The following is a 17,103-nucleotide window of genomic DNA, read 5'->3' as shown; positions in this document are numbered from 1 at the left end:
CGTATCCGTCTCTTCTAAGTTTTCAAATTTGTTGCAGTCCAATGCTTCATAGTATTCTTTTATTATCCTTTTGATTTCCTTCGGTTCCATTGTGACATCACCCATGTGGTTTCTGAAGCATGTTATTTGTGTCTTCTCCCTCTTTTCTTTTGTTAGGCTTGCCAATGGTCTGTCAATTTTGTTAATTCTTTCAAAGAACCAGCTTCTTGTCCTGTTGATTGTTTCTGTAGTTTTTCTGTTTTCTAGCTCATTAATTTCTGCTCTAATGTTTATTATTTCTTTTTTTTTGGTGGCTGTAGGTTCCCTCTGTTGGTCTGTTTCTAATTGTTGTATATTCTGTATTAATGTGTTGATTTTGGTTCTTTCTTCCTTTTGGATGTGTGGGTTTATTCCTAAATACTTTTTTAAAAACCTTCAAAAATGGTATTTATAAGAAAACAAAACAGGACATCTTTTCAGAAGGCTGAGAAGCATTACTTTGGCAGAGCTGAGTCTAGAATCTGGGTCTCCAGACTCCCAGCCCAATGAGAGGCAGTAGTGGATTGTAGAAAGCATATCCTCCAGGTCAGACTTCCTGGGTGGAGATCCCGACTCATTTGCTATTTCCTAAACCCAGATCCACACATTGCCCCCTGGCATCTGTTGTGGGAAACAAAAAGGGGTTTGTGGGCACCCAGAACAGGGTGTGATGATGATTCTCACTCCTCAGTCCCTTGGGTTCCTAGAGACTTTAGAATAGCCTCTCTGAAAGATGAGCTTTGTCGAGGGGATGCCCAGTTGTGATTGTGAGGAGGCCAAATGAGGCCGTCTGCCACACTCTGTATCTTCCCCTCCAAGCACAGCTAAGGACAGGTTTGTGGGTTGCTGGTGCTCTTGACCAAGGTGAGGGTGGCAAAGATCAACATGCTGCCTAGGTCTTACTTCTACTCTCAGTGCTAATGAGAAGGAACAGGAAGAGTATGGCACATACCCTGGGTGCTGCTTGAGGGGGGTACCAGTGAGCAGTTTCTATTGGCCATTGCAGTTTCCATCACCAGCTGCAAGAGATCATTCATCCAAGTGAAAACTAATTGCCAAAGGTGTCCCTTTCTGTAGATATGCCTCTGGAGGCAAGTGCCAAGCAATCATCTGGTTGGAAGCTATTGTAATGTCCTGGATTCCATCTAGCTCTAAGGCCATTTTCCTGCCAGACTTCATGGCCCCTGCTTGGCTCTGAGGCTCCAGAATAGGCCAGAGAAGCCTCAGGAACCAGATACTCAAGCTGTCCAGAGTTGGCATGTCAGTAGCTGCCCATGACTGGGGAGAAATCTGGTCCATCCTGGCTCTGGGATTCTGCTTCATGCAGATCCCGGAAGGTTCTCTGCAAACAGGCAAGGACCAGGAACAGAGAAAGAGATACAGATACCTGTCACACTGCCACATAACAATCAAGGGAAGAGCCCTCTTTTCCGTCATACTTAGATGCATGATGTAGAACTAGACCTATTTTTTTTTTTTTTTAGTTAGAGAATATGTTTGACAAATTTGGTTGGTTACTGTGGTACCTACACGTGACTCACGCCTGTAACCACTTCACAAGGAACTGCTGGGGCCTCAGTTGTTGCTATGTCTGTCAAATCATCTGCCAACACATGGTGAGCCCATTCACAGAAGGATCAGACCATTGGGATTGTTCAGAAGTAGAATGTCAGGCATTTCTTCTGCTGGGCCCCAGAAGCAACATGAAAACCAGCTCAAAACTAGGCATCTGGTACTCAAGACTTGACTTACCCCCAGTTCTGGACCTAACCTGATTTCCAGCAACCCTGCCCTAAGGTCTCAAACAGATTGAAACACTGCCCAGTCCTGTACCATCTTCAAAATCTTTGCTATGTCTGAACTCACTGTAGCAGTCATGTGTCCTCCTGATTTTCTTCTCCAGGGATTGTACCCTCTTGGTAACATGCCCAAGTACATGATATGAAGTCTCTCCATCCTCTCTTCTAAGGAGGATTCCATTTGCACTTCTTCCAAGATAGATTTTGTTCTTCTGAAAATCCATGGTATATTCAACATTCTTCCCCATACCATAATTCAAATGCATCAGTTCTTCTTTAGTCTTCCGTATTCATTCTCCAGCTTCTGCATGCATATAAGGCGATTGATAATACCATGGCATAGCCTTCAAAGTGGTATCTTTGCTTTTGAAAACATTAAAGAGGTCTTTTGCAGTGTTTGATTTTTACATCATTTGATTTCTTGATTACTACTTCCATGAGTGTTGATTGTGGATCCAAGTAAAATGAAATACTTGACAATTTCCGTCGTTTCTCCCTTTATCCTGATGTTGCTTATCAGTCCAGTTGTGAGGAGTTTTGTTTCCTTTATTTTAAGGTATAATCTAAACTAAAGGCTATTATCTTTTACCTTCAAGTCCTCTTCACATTCAGCAAGCAAGGTTGTGTCATTTGCATATCACAAGTTGTTAATGGCTCTTCTTACAATTCTTTCTTCTTTGTAAAGTCCAGCTTTTCAGATTATTTGAATGGTGAAAGAATACAACTTTGACGTATACCTTTCCTGATTTTAAACTATACAGTATTCCCTTATTCTGTCCCAATGACTGTCTTTTGGTCTATGTTCTATGTAAGGATTCCACATGAGCACAATTAAGTGTTCTGGAATTCCCATTCTTGGCAATGTTGCCCAAAAATTGTGAATATCCACAGTCAAATGTCTTGCATAGTCAACAAAACACAGATAAGCATCTTTCTGGTAGTCTCTGCTTTCAGCCAAGATCCATTCCATGTACTCTTTTAAATACAGCTTCAATTGGCATTTCTTCAATTTCTGGAGGCTTGTGTCTCACCATTGCCTTAAACATAGTTTGGAATTCTTGCTTTAATACCATTGGTTCGCAAGTGTATGCTACCTTCTAAAATGGTTGAATGTCAACTAATGCTTTCTGTGACTCTGTGTATTCCTTATATTGTCTTTTTCTGTTTTCTATGTCCTTCAGGTTTTTTTTTTTTTTAATCTATGGAATTCTTCAATATTGCAACTCTAACTGCTTAAATAATTTGTCCTGAGCCATTAAACTAGAAAGAGGCAGAACTGAAATTCTCTTTGCCCTGAACCTCTTCCCATTGGGACCTGGGGAGTGAACAGGTAATATAGTAAACAACCTTGCTGATAATTTTCAGGAGAAATCAGCCAGGAGTACATGTGCATTTTAGTGGGACTGTCTACACTGAGCCTCCACATGGGATTGTCAGGAGTCAGAAGCGACTCCATAGCATTTAGAAAATAGCATTTTAGGAGTTCCCAGGAGATGCAAATGATTAAGACACTCAGCTGCTAAACAAAAGGTTGGCAGTTTGAATCCACCCAGAGAGGCTCCTCAGAAGAGAAGTCTGGCAAAGTACTTCTATAAAAACCAGTCATTGGCAACCCTGTGGAGCATAATTCTACTCTAACACACATGAAGTCAGCATGTGTTGGACTTGACTTGACAGTAACTGGAATTGGATAGCATTTTAAAGTCTAGGCAGATGGGGAAGAAGAGCCTTAGCATCCGGCAGCATACACCAGGTCTATGACCAGATAAACATGACTCTATTGTGCTGCTGGTAGTGTAGTGGTTACAAATCGGGCTGCTATCCTCAGGGTCAGCAGTTCGAAACTATCAGCTGTTCCGTGGGAGAAAGATGAGGCTTTCTGCTCACGTAAAGATTTACAGCCTCAGAAACTCTGTACAGGGTCTCTATGAGTTGGAACCCACTCCACGGCACATAACAACAACAACATTGTGCCACTGTGGGATCAACATTGGACTGAGAAACACAAGATAGGCAGTTCAAACCCACCAGTGACTCCTTGGAAACCCTACTCAGGGTCATTACGAGTTGAAATGCACTCAATGGCACTTAACAACAACAGTTGGAATTAGGGAATGCTCAATGCTTGATCTTTCTGACACATGAAGTAATCATGGTGGCCCACTTTGGAGATATCACTACACCTGTCAAAGCCAACATGGAGGCCAACCATGATGGTAGTGGTGCAGATGATGATCCTCTGAGTAACACTCATTGCAGCTTTGTCTACAAAAAGTCTAAGGCTTACACAAAGGAAAAGGACTACACAGGGGGCCTTTCCACACTTACCTAGAACCTTGCAGGCCTCTTGAATAAGCTTAATGGTGATGATATCATCATACACTGTATACGTCATGAAGGTATCTTGTACTTCTGCAGAAGCTCTGCAAGAGAAATCAAGGCACAATGAATCAACTGGAGCTTAGCACCAGGGACATAGCCACAGACAAAGCAAGATATAATAAGGCGCAAAGATTGTAAGGAGTGTTAGTCACTGGAGTGTTCTAGGGCCAGCTCCTCAAAGAAGCCTGCTTTGGACGTGTTTGCACCAAAAGCCTCCTGCTCCAAGTTCCCACAGTATGTGTATTCCCCAACTGATATTAAGGAGCCTAGCCTGATTCCTTGAGGGTGGATTTCTTTTTACCTGTGCTGAGTGACCTCCAGCTAGTGGCACAAGGTAAGAATGTGAACTTGGCCCTGAATTGTGGTGGGTTCTTATTGTCTGAGGCAGGGAGACAATTGGTCTGGAAGCAGTGAACCAACCCTGGAGAGAAGAGACCTGGCGTAACTGTAGTTAGCAATTCAGTCAACCCAGGAGCGTGAGGAGGCCCAGGAATGCTTCTCAGAGAAAGGAGCTTTAAATGAGAATGCAGAGGCAAAGAGCATTGTGGAAAGAGAGAATAATGCTTTTAAAGGATTTGAGGCAGCAGAATTGAGCTCTGGTGGACCTGTAGGATAGGCCACATGATCAGCATTTCAAATTCACCAGCCACTCCATGGGTGAAAGAAGAGGCTATCTGCTGAAGAGCTAGAGCAACAGATGATACATCTTCAAAGAAAGATCATCAGGAAAAACCCAAAACAAAAATGGCAGTAGGACTGGCTACTACAAGAATAAGCAAGTGGTTCACCAGGAAGCCTTCAAGGCAAGTCATCAAGTTACTTCAGGACAAACCCTCTCTAAAACTGAAACTCAAAGGGAACACATGAGCAGGCATGTAAACTTGCTGGTGCCCATGTTAGTCTACTGGTGAGTGGAAGAGGGGGAAATGCAGCAATGAAGAAATGGGCTGAGTTCAACCATATTCCACAGACTCCTTTGGACCTGGAGATGAGAGAGAGAAGAAGGGCTGATTGGTCCAAAATATGGTGAGACCTGGGGACACCTGAGCCTATGGACAAGGACATAGCCACAGAGGTCTAGAGTTAAAAGTGAAGCATCCAGATGATATGAAGTGAGAGGGGTCGCACAAGAACACTCAAACTTGCAAATAGTACCCATTTGACCTAGCCTTGATGGCTTGATAATCAGAACTTGACTAGAGGAAGATAGAAACAAACAATTTTTTATAAAGGAGACAAGGGTAAATTGCTACAATTTGATGAACCTTACCTACACTCATGGAGGAAGTAACTATAAATACCAACAGAAAGGGAAGGAGTCTTCACATCAAATATCAATGTTATCCCCTCTGTACACAGGGCAGATAGAGATGGGCAACTTAGAAATTGGCTGTCTAAAATGAGCGGGTGATAAAGGCATGAAGTGACTGGCTTACAAGATTTCAAGGGGGAGTACAGTTTAATAGTGTGTGGGGAAAGAAACCATCCTCACTAAATACTTTTCTGGATTCAGAAGAGGACGTGGAATGTGGGATATCATTGCTAATGTCAGATGGATCTTGGCTGAAAGCAGAGAATACCAGAAAGATGTTTGCCTATGCTTTATTGACTATTCAAAGGCTTTCAGTTGTGTGGGTCATTAAAAGCTATGGTCAACATTGAGGAGAAGGAGTATTCCTGAACACTTAATTGTGCTCATGAGAAAGCTGTACATAGACCAAGACGAAATTGTTCAAATAGAACAAGGGAACACTGAATGGTTTAAAATTAGGAAAGGTGTGCACCAGGGTTGCGTTCTTTCACAATACTTCTTCAATTTGTATGCTGAGCTAATGATGCGAGATGCTGGATTATATGAAGGAAAATGTGGCATCAAAATTTGAGGAAGACTCATTAGCAATCTGCAATATGCAGTTAATTACTAGATTACTGGAAATGGAACCGCCAGAGCAGAAATATTGAGACTATCACAAATTATGAAGAATGTCACTGAACAATATCTATAGGGATTGTTAAGTGGGGACGTCAATTGCTGTATAAACCTTCACCAAAAATACACAAAAAAAATTTGAAAAAACAAACCCATTACTTTCTATTAATAAACAAATATATATATAAACTATGAATTACACCAGAATAATGTCCAATGAGGTGCTAGAAGATGAGCTTCTAGGTCGGAAGACACTCAAAATACACAGTGACCCCAACAGTGGACGCCAGCTCACCAACAACCATGGTGTACAACACCAGCCACTGACTGTTACTGAGCCAACCCTGACTCATAACAACCCTATAGGACAGGGTATAGGTATGCTCCTTAGTGTCTCCAAAACTCTAAATCTTTAAGGGAGCAGACTGCCTCATCTTTCTCCCATGGAGCAGTTGGAGGGTTTGAGCCACTGACCTTGAGGTTAGCAGCCCAACACTTAACCCATATTATCACCAGAGCTCTTCTGAAGCTGATGCAGGACTGAGCAATGTGTGTTTCTGTTTTACATGGGCTTAGCTAACAACAACAACAACAACAACCATGTCCTGGTGTGGCACTGTGGGTTAATGTGTCAGACTGCAAAGCGCTTTGAACTGCAAATTTGGTGGTTCAAGCTCACCAGCTGTTCCTCAGAAATCCTATACAGGGTTGCTATGGGTCGGAGTTGACTCGACAGCAATTAACAACAACACCACCATGAGTCAAGGTCAGCTCAACAGCAACTGGTGGTGGTGGTGGTTATGTGCGGTGGAGTAGATTCTGACTCATAGCGATCCTACATAGGGTTTCCAAGGCGGTAGATCTTTAAGGGAGCAAAAAGCCTCATCTTTCTCCCGCGGAACTGCTGGTTAGTTTTGAACTGCTGCCTTGAGGTTAGCACTACGCTATCAGAGCTCCTTCAATGGCAACTAACAACAACAAATTCATTCCTAACTCTGTCCTTTCCTGGACTTGCCCACTCCTTTCTCTTTATGGACTGTATTAATCCTCCTTGCAAAATGGAGTGATCATATCTGTTGCACCTCATACAAGTGAGCCTGGGTGGATGGGTAACGGAAATGAAAGAGCTCGGAGAACATGTAAGCCACCATGGGTATGCCAAGAGGTGCTGCCGTGATCCTGATGACAAGGAAACAGCACGGAGACCCGGTTCCAGAGCTTTACCTATCACAGATGTCCTCTGAGGGAAAATCACTTCCTCTCTCTTCTTGTTGTTTTTAAGTGCCATCGAGTCGAGTTGGTTCTGACTCATAGTGACCCTGTATAGGGTTTCTGAGGAATAGCTGGTGAGCTTGAACTGTCAACCTTGCAGTTCAAACCAACTTTGCAGTCTGGAGCATTAATCCACAATACCACACCAGGACTCCTCATCTTTTTAGGCCCCAATTTTTTTTTATCCTGTGATAAGAAACCATCACCCATCTGTCATTTTGTCATACTGTGGTGGCTTGTGTGTTGCTGTGATGTGGAAGTGATTCCACCATTATTTCAAATACTGTCAGGGTCACCTAAGGTGGACAGGTTTCAGTGGAGATTCCAAATTAAGACAGACCAGGAAGAAAGATCTGGCAATCTAATTCTGAAAATCAGCCAATGAAAACCCTGTGAATCACTGAAGAATATTGTCCAATATAGTGTTAGACGATGAGGCACTCAAAATGCCTCCACCAATGGACTTGTGCATGCCAGTGATTGTGAAGACGGTGTGGGGCCAGACAACATTCTGTTCTGTTGTACGTGGCGCTGGCTGATTCTTTGGCAACTAAACGACAGTAAGATCAGTGTTCCTCTATTTAAAATAAAACCATGGTCCTCCCAAATACACATTCAATGCGATTTTCAAATATCCCAGAAGCCCTTGTTTTATGGGAACAGAGGATTTATGGGAACAAGCGCTCTAGTTCCTCTCCTCTCGCGAGAGGCCCTACTTTGATAATTATGGAGTATGCAACGGTTCAAAAAAGCTGAATGTGGGGCTCGGGACAGAAAACAAAGGTGTGAACACAAAGAACGCTCTCTGCCCTGGGCTGCTCTCTGCCATGATCTGCCTCCTCTCCACCCACCTGCCCAGGTCCTGTGGGCCTCTGTGAAAATGTGTGCATTTGAACTTGACATTCGGTCTTCATTTGTTCTGAAGAACTATCTCCAGGACTCTTGAGAACGTAGCATCTGTAGCCCAGCCCCCTTGTGGGACAACCCATTCAGTCCTCTTTGGCCTTGGCAGCCTTTTCATTTCTGGAAGCTGAACTGATCATGCTTTGTTTGTCTGAAATTTACTTGGGTTTGTATATGTGTTCCACATTGGTGCAAAGCCAGACAAGCTCAGATTGCTCTGGTTACAGGAATTGTCTTCAGCCTTGTTTATTAACTGCTGCGTTGGTTCAAACTGCCTCAGTGAAACAGTATGTTCACTAAAAATAAAAATGTATCTAATATTTTCTAATAAGATGGCAATCTCATTCCCTTCTAATAAGAAGGGGAAAAAATAGCTATTAGAAAACTTTTTGAAGAGACTGGAGTTTGAAAAAGGAACAAGGGTGAGAAATGGAGCGTCCAGCTCACGCAGTTCATGGATGTGAAAAGTGTCAACCACATGAGATGGTCACATGTACACCAGGCAGGAGCTCTGGTGAATCAGTAGTTTAATTTAAAAAACTAGGCACTAAATCTTTAATTAGTTACAACTAACCCATTGTCATCAAGTTGACTCCAACTCAAGATGATCTCATGTGTGTCAGAGTACAACTGTGCCACAGCGTTTCCAATGACTGCTTTTCAGGAGTAGATCACCAGGTCTTTCTTCCAAGTGTCTCCAGGTGAATTCAAACTGGCAACCTTTTGTTTAGTAGCTAAGCACTTACCCACTTGCACCACCAAGGAACTCCTAGTTCTAACTGTTAAGTTGTTAAGTGAGGTCGAGTTGGTTCTGACTCATAGCTACCTTATATAAGGTTTCTGAGGAGCAGCTGGTGGGTTTGAACTGCTGACCTTTGGTTCACAGTTCAATGCTGATCCTGCAGAGCTACACCTAGGGAGTCCTAACTAGGGACACACAAAATACATGAGCTAGGCTGTCTGCATCAGAGTAACTTGGGGAGTAAAATCAGCATCGACTCTCAGGCCCTCAAGTGCTGTCTGCTATTCTGTATTTTTAACCACTTGTTTCAGATGACTCTCTAGGTTGGGAAACTACTGCTCAGGAATACTTCCTAGGATTCAATCTGACAGAACAACAGATTACAGATCTTGCCTTGTCCAACACAAGTAAACAGAGGTAATGGTTTGTAAGAGCCCAGAGTGAGCCATAAAGACCACAGCAAAAATACTTACCACTTAGGTAACAAGTATCAGGTCAAGAAAATGGGCTCAATTGTAAGCCAGGGGGAATCAAGGCCTCCCTTAGGGTAGGCTGGAAACTCACACAACAGTTGACGAAAGCAAGGTCCTGAGAGTTGAAAAGCTTGTGTTAGGGTCATGGCCATCTGGTAATTAGGATAAGTACCCACCTCCAGGTCCCCCCTGCTGTCAGGATAACATTGAGCTCTTTAGGACCTGGCCCCTGCACCTCCGACTGCTACCTCTGTTCATTCCTCTGGCCACTTCTAGTTTCTGGGATGACCATGGGATCCATGCTCTGTAGCACTCCCTCCACCACAGACCCTTCCTCCTCTCATCTGTGAATTCCTCTCTCCTGCTGGGTGTCAGATCCCAAAGTGAGCACACAACATTGTCTTAGTACTAGCATTGCAGCTTCTTTGGTTCATCTGTCTGCATGCTTCCCAGACCACAAAGTCCCAAAGGGCAAGAAAATGGTATTTTACTTTATATCTTACACAAAATAGGAACATATAATATTTATCAGAGAATTTAGGAACAGTGAGTCCCTGGGTGGGGCAAACCATGAAATATGCTGCTGCCAATTGAAAGACTGAAGATTCAAGTTCATCCAGAGGTACTTCAAAGTCTGGTGATCTCCTTCCCCAAAGTCCCAAAGCAGCCATTGAAAACCCTACAGGTGCCCCTACCACTATTGACCATTCTAATCAGGGTCATGTAGGTGGACTCTCAGAGAATTAGAGAAAATTGTGAAACAACCTCAACTTTCTAGAGAAAGCAACCCCAAAACAAACAGGTCTACTGAGCTGGTTAAAACCGGAGGACTCCCCACAACTTTTACTCTGAGGTACTCTTCAAACCATGAACCCAAACAAACTGTTAGTAGTTAAATAACAAATTGTCTCACAAAATAATGACTATAACCTGTGAATACTGTGCTCCTTTCAAAAATAACCTATATGAGGCCAAGCAGTCAACAATTACTTTAAAACAAAAATGAGAAGAATGTAAGGGGACAGGGAAACTGGACTCATGAAAACAGAACAACCAGAATGGAAAAAATGAAAACATGGACACACTGTGGAGCATGTGAGCAACATCATTGAAAAATTTGTATAGAAATTGTTGAATGGGAAGCTGAACTGCTGTGTACACCCTGACTGGAAACACAATAAAATACTCTTGGAAAAAAAAAAGAAAGAAAACCAAATAAACCCAGTTCTCCTGGGGCACAGAGCATCATCCGTCTCTACAGCAACAGGAAAAAGAAGACTTAGGTGTCAATTCTGGGTGCACCACAATCTGAGTGGTTGACTTGGGACAACTCATGCCAAGCTGCTGTTCCTTCATTTTTACAATGATGACATTGCATTAGGCCATTGTTTCCATGGAGATTTTGATGCGTCACTCTCCCTTCCTCTCCACCAAGCCACCAAGTCATGACCTTCTGATCTACTGAGAAAGACTAGGGCACTTAGACCAGCAGGTCTCCAAGTTTGCTTATTCGAACTTCCGGTGGCCCCTGAGACACTTGCAGGAGATTATGAAATGGATAATGATAAGTAAATGTTATTTGCCATTTTGCTGGTTGATGTTTGTGCTAATGGTGGGTAAAACTGTTGGCAGGGTGTACAAATCAAGACAAAACTACCAAATCAGGCCAGTATTCTTCAGTCACAAACTTGCAGTCAAAAGTAAAAATGCCAAGTTTGCCTCAGATTATCTTTAACGAAGCAATAAAAAGGATCAATTTTACTAACTCTCTGAACATTCTGTGTGACAAAACAGGAAACAAACATAAAGAATGTTTGCAGTAGACAGAAGTAATCGATCCTGTGACTGTCTGTGTTGTAAGCTGACTTGGCATCAGAACTACTGGCAGATGAACTATGGTTCCTCAGACTTGGGCATTTGACAAACACTTTTTTTAAACATTAGCAGAGTGAGCCTACCACTTCAAGGAAAATACTGATACAATTTGACACAGAGATAAAATTCAAACTTTTAAGCAAAAATTAGAATTTTGGAATCTTTGCATCTGCCACTGTGAGCTGGTTTGATTTATGATATTTAGAAGTCTTTCTGAGATTACGGTGATATTGACAAACGCGATGTTGATCGTGTACAATGAAACATGCCAACATGTGAAAGAGCTGCAAAACACACTGAGTAATATTTTCCAAATGATTGGTACGTGATGGTACAAAGTGAAGGCAAAAAATTCGTTTCAATGTGTAAGACAGACCAAGTGATTTTAATGAAAGTGAACACGAAAAGAGTCATTCAGATAAAACATTGTAAGTGATCTTTAAGAATTTACCAGTTGGTGAGGCTTAAAAGAATATTCACTGTCATCTAAAGAGTATTAAAGCCCTTCCTTCTACAACTACATATCTATATGATGCCAGATTTTCTTCATATGCTTCATCCCAAACCACATGTCTCAGCAGCTTGAGACCAGGAGATAGAGGCCAGCTGTGCCCACATTAAAGCAAGCTGCAAAGCTGTGGAACAGCACCACTCCTCTCAGTAATGATTTTTATTCAGTTAATATCATCACTTCTTCATAAATATATGTTATTTATGCTAACATGAAACAGGTTTATTGTAATTAGTTTTGTTGTTGTTGCTAAGTCCCATTGAGTTGGTTCTGACTCAAAGTGACTGGTGGGTTTGAACCATCAACCCTGCAATTAGCAGCCCAGCACTCATCCTACAGAGCCACACCAGGACTCCATTAATAGTTTTAGAGGAGTTAAAAGATGACTGACCTAAGTCATAGTATGCATTTGAAAGCTTGACAATGAATATGGAAGACATATGATATTCCTTAGAAGCAAGGATGAAGGATGGCAAGACTTTGTATCACACACTTTGGGCATGTTATCAGGAGGGATCAGTCCCTGGAGGAGATATCATGGCTTGGTAAAGTTGAGAATCAGCAAAGAAGAAACCAATCAACGAGGCCAATTGACACAGTGACTGCAAAACCTAGCCACGATTGTGAGGATGGCGCAGGACTGGCACTGCATAGGGTCGCTGTGAGTAGGAATTGACTCAATGACACCTAACAACAACAATAACTATTTTCATTAATGTCTCAGTTTTAATTTCTAACACAGTTAATACAAAGATATAAACCAGGGCTCTTTGGAGTCCTCCCTAATTTTTAACGAGTATAAGACCTTTCCTAAGACCAAAATGTAGGAAAACTGCTGTTTTAAACCAAGAATGAGTCAGATTTGCTTTTAAAACTAATGAAGTGAAGGTTTCCAGGACCTGGGGGAAGCAGACCTTCCCAGCCCCCTCCAGGATGGAGTCACTCGCAACCTAATGACCACCTGCATGTCCTGGGTGTGGCCCCAGGTGCTGCAGGTGGGGCTCTAAGACCATCTCCATAAATGGCCTTCAGGACCCCCTGTCCACGGATGGACTTAGCAAGTATCCAGACCTTAATGTGACTCTTCAAAAAGCATTGGAACAGGCGTTTACACATTATCTGTTGAGCCCACTTTGCCCAAGAGTACTGACCCAAAACTAGAGTCAGGAAGGATGGGCACATGTCAGAGGAGATTGAGAACTGGAGGTCTCCTCGGATTGCCACCAGGAAAGAGACATGCCTCAGCAAAAACTGTGGAGAAGTTGTGCTGTCACTGTTGTTCGTTGTCACAGAGGCAATTTCAACTAATGGTGACCCCACAGGCTCATAGTAGAACAGCTCCATTGGGTTTTCAAGGAGCAGATCATCAGCCCTTCCTTCCAAGGTACCTGGGCATAGGTTCAAACTGGCAACCTTTCAGCTAACAGTATAGCTCTTAAATGTGTGTGCAATCCAAGGAGAGAAAAGTGTCTAAGCTACCAACAAAAATAAAATACAATAAAAACTATTATCAAACAACCATGCTAGAGAAATCATCATTTTATTCTTTTTATAGAAAATTTTATAAAATTATTATCAGATGCAGCTAAACAACTAGGGAAAAGTGTTATAAAATGGGTCACATATCAAGTAATTAATTAATGATCAAAATAATAATAAAACATGTTATTATCTGGAATTTTATGTTTATATTATCTATCAAGTTTTAAGATACATAAATTGTCATAATATTTCATTCTAATTACTCACTTCTATAGCCAACTTTTGATTTGTTATTTTATATTCACTTTACAAAATGTTGAGTTGTTTTGTGTTTTTGTTAGGTGGCATTTAGTTGGTTCCAACTCATAGCGACCCTTTGCCAACAGAACAAATTACTCCTTCACAATTGTTGTGTTTAAACCTATTGTTGCAGCTACTGTGTCAGTCCATCTCATTACAGGTCCGCCTCTGTTTCAATGATGTCCTTCTTCTGATGACATGCCCAAAGTCCGAGAGACTTGCCTTCTAAGGGGCATTCTGGCTCTCCAAATTAGTAAGTTTCAGGCCTCATAATCTATCTTCCATATACTGCCACTAGACAAAAGTATTTTTATGCTTTAGTTTCTACAGTTTTTATGAGAAACTCTATTATAATTTTATAAATCAAATAATGCTATAGTATTAAATATTCTTTCAAAATTTGTTATGCTGTAGTGGCTTGGGTGTTGCTGTGATGCTGGAAGCTATGCGACTGGGTATTTTAAGTACCAACAGGGTCACCTGTGGTGGACTGTTATCAGCAGAGCTTCCAGACTAAGACAAACTAGGAGGAACATTTAGCCACTGAAAACCTTATAAGTAGCAGTGGCACATTGTCAGATACAGTGCAAGAAAAATGAAAATAATATGAATAGTACCAGAATATTGTCAGATATAGTGCCAGAAGATGAGTCCCTCAGGTTTGAAGACATTTAAAATATGACTGGAGAAGAGCTACCTCCTCAAAGTAGAGTTGACCATGAGGACACAAATGGAATAAAACCTTTGAGACTTTCATTGGCTGATGGGGCATGACTCAAAATGAAGGGAAACAGCTGTAAACATGGAAGTTACGAAGTACAAATCAAGGAAAATTGGAAGTTGTTAAAGATGAAATGGAATGCATAAAGATCAATATCGTAGGCATCAATATCGTGAGATGAAATGGACTGTATTGACCATTTTGAATCTGACAAGTATGTGGTTTACTATGCCGGGAATGACAAATTGAAGAGGAATGGCATCACAGTCATCAAAAAGAAAATTTCGGATGAGGGAGGAGCTTGATGGTAGCTAGGGTGGAAGTGCAGTGAAGTTCACCTTCAGCAATACCACAGAATACCAGGCAAAGCAGATCCAGGGCAGAGTTCTAAAACTCGGAACCACATAGGTAGGAATATTTTTAAAATTTGAAGGCTTATAGTTAGTGGAAATTGAAGTAAAAGTAAGAAATTGCATACTTTTGAATCTGCTGGGCTTGGAAGCCCAGAGCTCACAACTTGGGTAAGATCCAATGGCGAGACCAAGCAGGGAAGCAGAAACACCATGGAAAAATGCCACAGGAACCTCAGAGCAAAGGTGAACAATACACTTTGTCGGTTTTGCTTTGTTCTGATTTTCTGTTTTTGGTTTCTGTACATTGCCCCCCCCCACATTTGCACACCTCCATTCTGGTGACTAGAGGGGGTGCCTGAGTGAGTGTACACCCCCCACCCTCACCACTGGTAGGTTCTTCTGCCATGCATGCGGACAGATACTCTCAGCCCTAGAGCTGGCCCTGAATTTTTTTTTTTTTTTTTTAATATGGGAATGGCCAGGTCAGGAGTGTAGAGAGGGAAAGAGAGTTAAAAACAAAACAGGCTGAAAATTGAATTAAATCCTGATGTACAACATAACAACCAAAAGTGGTGTCTTGAAATCTCTCAGGCAGCTTTGAAGCTGAAGAAAGGACATTAAAGTCATACTCATATTAAGGTACAGATTTTTTTTTTCTTCTCTCCTTCCTCTCCCTTTTCTGTGATTATAGACTACAGCATTCAATCTAGCTTTGTTGTTGTTGTTGTTGTTGAGGTTGTTTTGGTTTTTATTTTTTTCTTGTTGTTGTTGTTGTTGTTTTTACTGGGGCTGTTTTGCTGTTTTATGCTCCCCCTTCTACCTTTGGGGGATTCTTTCTCTCCCTATATTACCCAAGAAGAGACAGCAACTGCTGCCGTATAGTCAAGCTGCAATCCCACTCTATAAAACACCAAAACCTAAAGGGAGTTCTGTGAACTGAGAACCAACAAGAACAGACAACAACCAGAGATTTACATACATGACTGCACCTATCAGATTTAAACTGACAGAATGAAGAGTCAAGAACAGAACAAAACTATAAGAACAAACTCAGAGAATCTGGGAATTCAGTCTGTGATCAAAACAATTACAATGTAAAAGAACGTAAACTCATAGGAATAGAGATCCAGATGGTGAGAAGGTCAGGTAGATTACAGGATAAAATAGATTGCACTAAATGGAGAGAAAGGTTAATGAACTATTAGGCAACCACAAAGAAAATTAACACTTCACAACATACCAAGAAAATGAAAATCCAAGAAGAACATAGAAACATTAAAACTATAAGGAAACTCACAAGAAAGAACACAAAACGCATGAACTAAACAAAGGAAGATGAACATAACAAAGAAGCAGCCACATCACAAAAAAAACAAAACAAAACAAAAAAAACATAATAGAAGCAATTAAGCCATGTTGTTGTTGTTGTTAAGTGCCATCGTGTCGGGTCCGACCCATAGTGACCCTGTACAGGGTTTCCAAGGGTGTAAATCTTTACGGGAGTAGAAAGCCTCATCTTTCTCCCGCGGAGTGGTTGGTAGTTTCGAACCGCTGACCTTAAGGTTCGCAGCCCGATTCGTAACCACTACGCTAATTAAGCCATATGTATCCATAATTACATTGAATGTAAACAGATTAAATGCATCTGTTAAGAGATGGAGAGTGGAAGAATGGATAAGAAAACGAGATCCTTCAATATGTTGCCTGCAAGAGACACATCTCACACAAACAGACAAAAACAGGTTGAAAGTCAAAGGATGGAAAAAAATATACAACACTAATTGCAATAAAAAACGAACCGGTTCGGCAGTACTAATCTTTGATAAAATAAACTTTAAGGCAAAAACCAGCATAATAGGTAAAGATGGACATTATTTCATGATTAAAGGGACAATTGAACAAGATGACATAACCATAATAAATATCTATGTTCCTAATGAAAGAGCTTCAAAATATATAAAGCAAACTCTAATAGATTTGAAGAAACAAATAGACGAATCTACAATAACAGTGGGTGATTTTAATACACCACTTTCAAAAATGGATAGAACAACCAGAAAGAAACTTGACAGACATAGAAGAACTAAACAACACAATCACTAGCTGGATCTCATAGATGTGTACAGAGTATTCTACCCAAAAACAGCACAATATGCATTCTTTTCCAGTGCACTCGGAACAGTCCCTAGAATAGACCATGTGTTATGACACAAAACATACCTGCATAAATTTACAAATATAAAAATAATACAAAGTATCTTCTCAGACCACAATGCTATCAGATTGGAAATTAACAATAGGAAGACCAAGGAAATAAAATGAAATACATGGAACTGAATAAC

At 41.3% G+C, this 17,103-nt stretch overlaps 1 protein-coding gene across 1 annotated transcript in view; it reads right to left on the bottom strand.

The window, feature by feature from the left end:
- The window catches only part of LOC102839658 (guanylate cyclase soluble subunit beta-2-like), a 137,180-nt gene that overhangs the window by 100,653 nt on the left and 19,424 nt on the right, over positions 1-17,103 (bottom strand). Inside the window, exon 2 of the mRNA XM_006874150.1 lies at positions 4,146-4,240. Within this exon, the coding sequence (XP_006874212.1) occupies positions 4,146-4,212 (67 nt within the window). The 5' untranslated portion in view covers positions 4,213-4,240. The remainder of the gene's footprint in view (positions 1-4,145; positions 4,241-17,103) is intronic.

Source organism: Chrysochloris asiatica, unplaced genomic scaffold (assembly GCF_000296735.1).
Source record: "Chrysochloris asiatica unplaced genomic scaffold, ChrAsi1.0 scaffold00263, whole genome shotgun sequence".
NCBI lineage: Eukaryota > Metazoa > Chordata > Mammalia > Afrosoricida > Chrysochloridae > Chrysochloris > Chrysochloris asiatica.
This window is presented reverse-complemented; position numbering and strand designations above follow the sequence as displayed.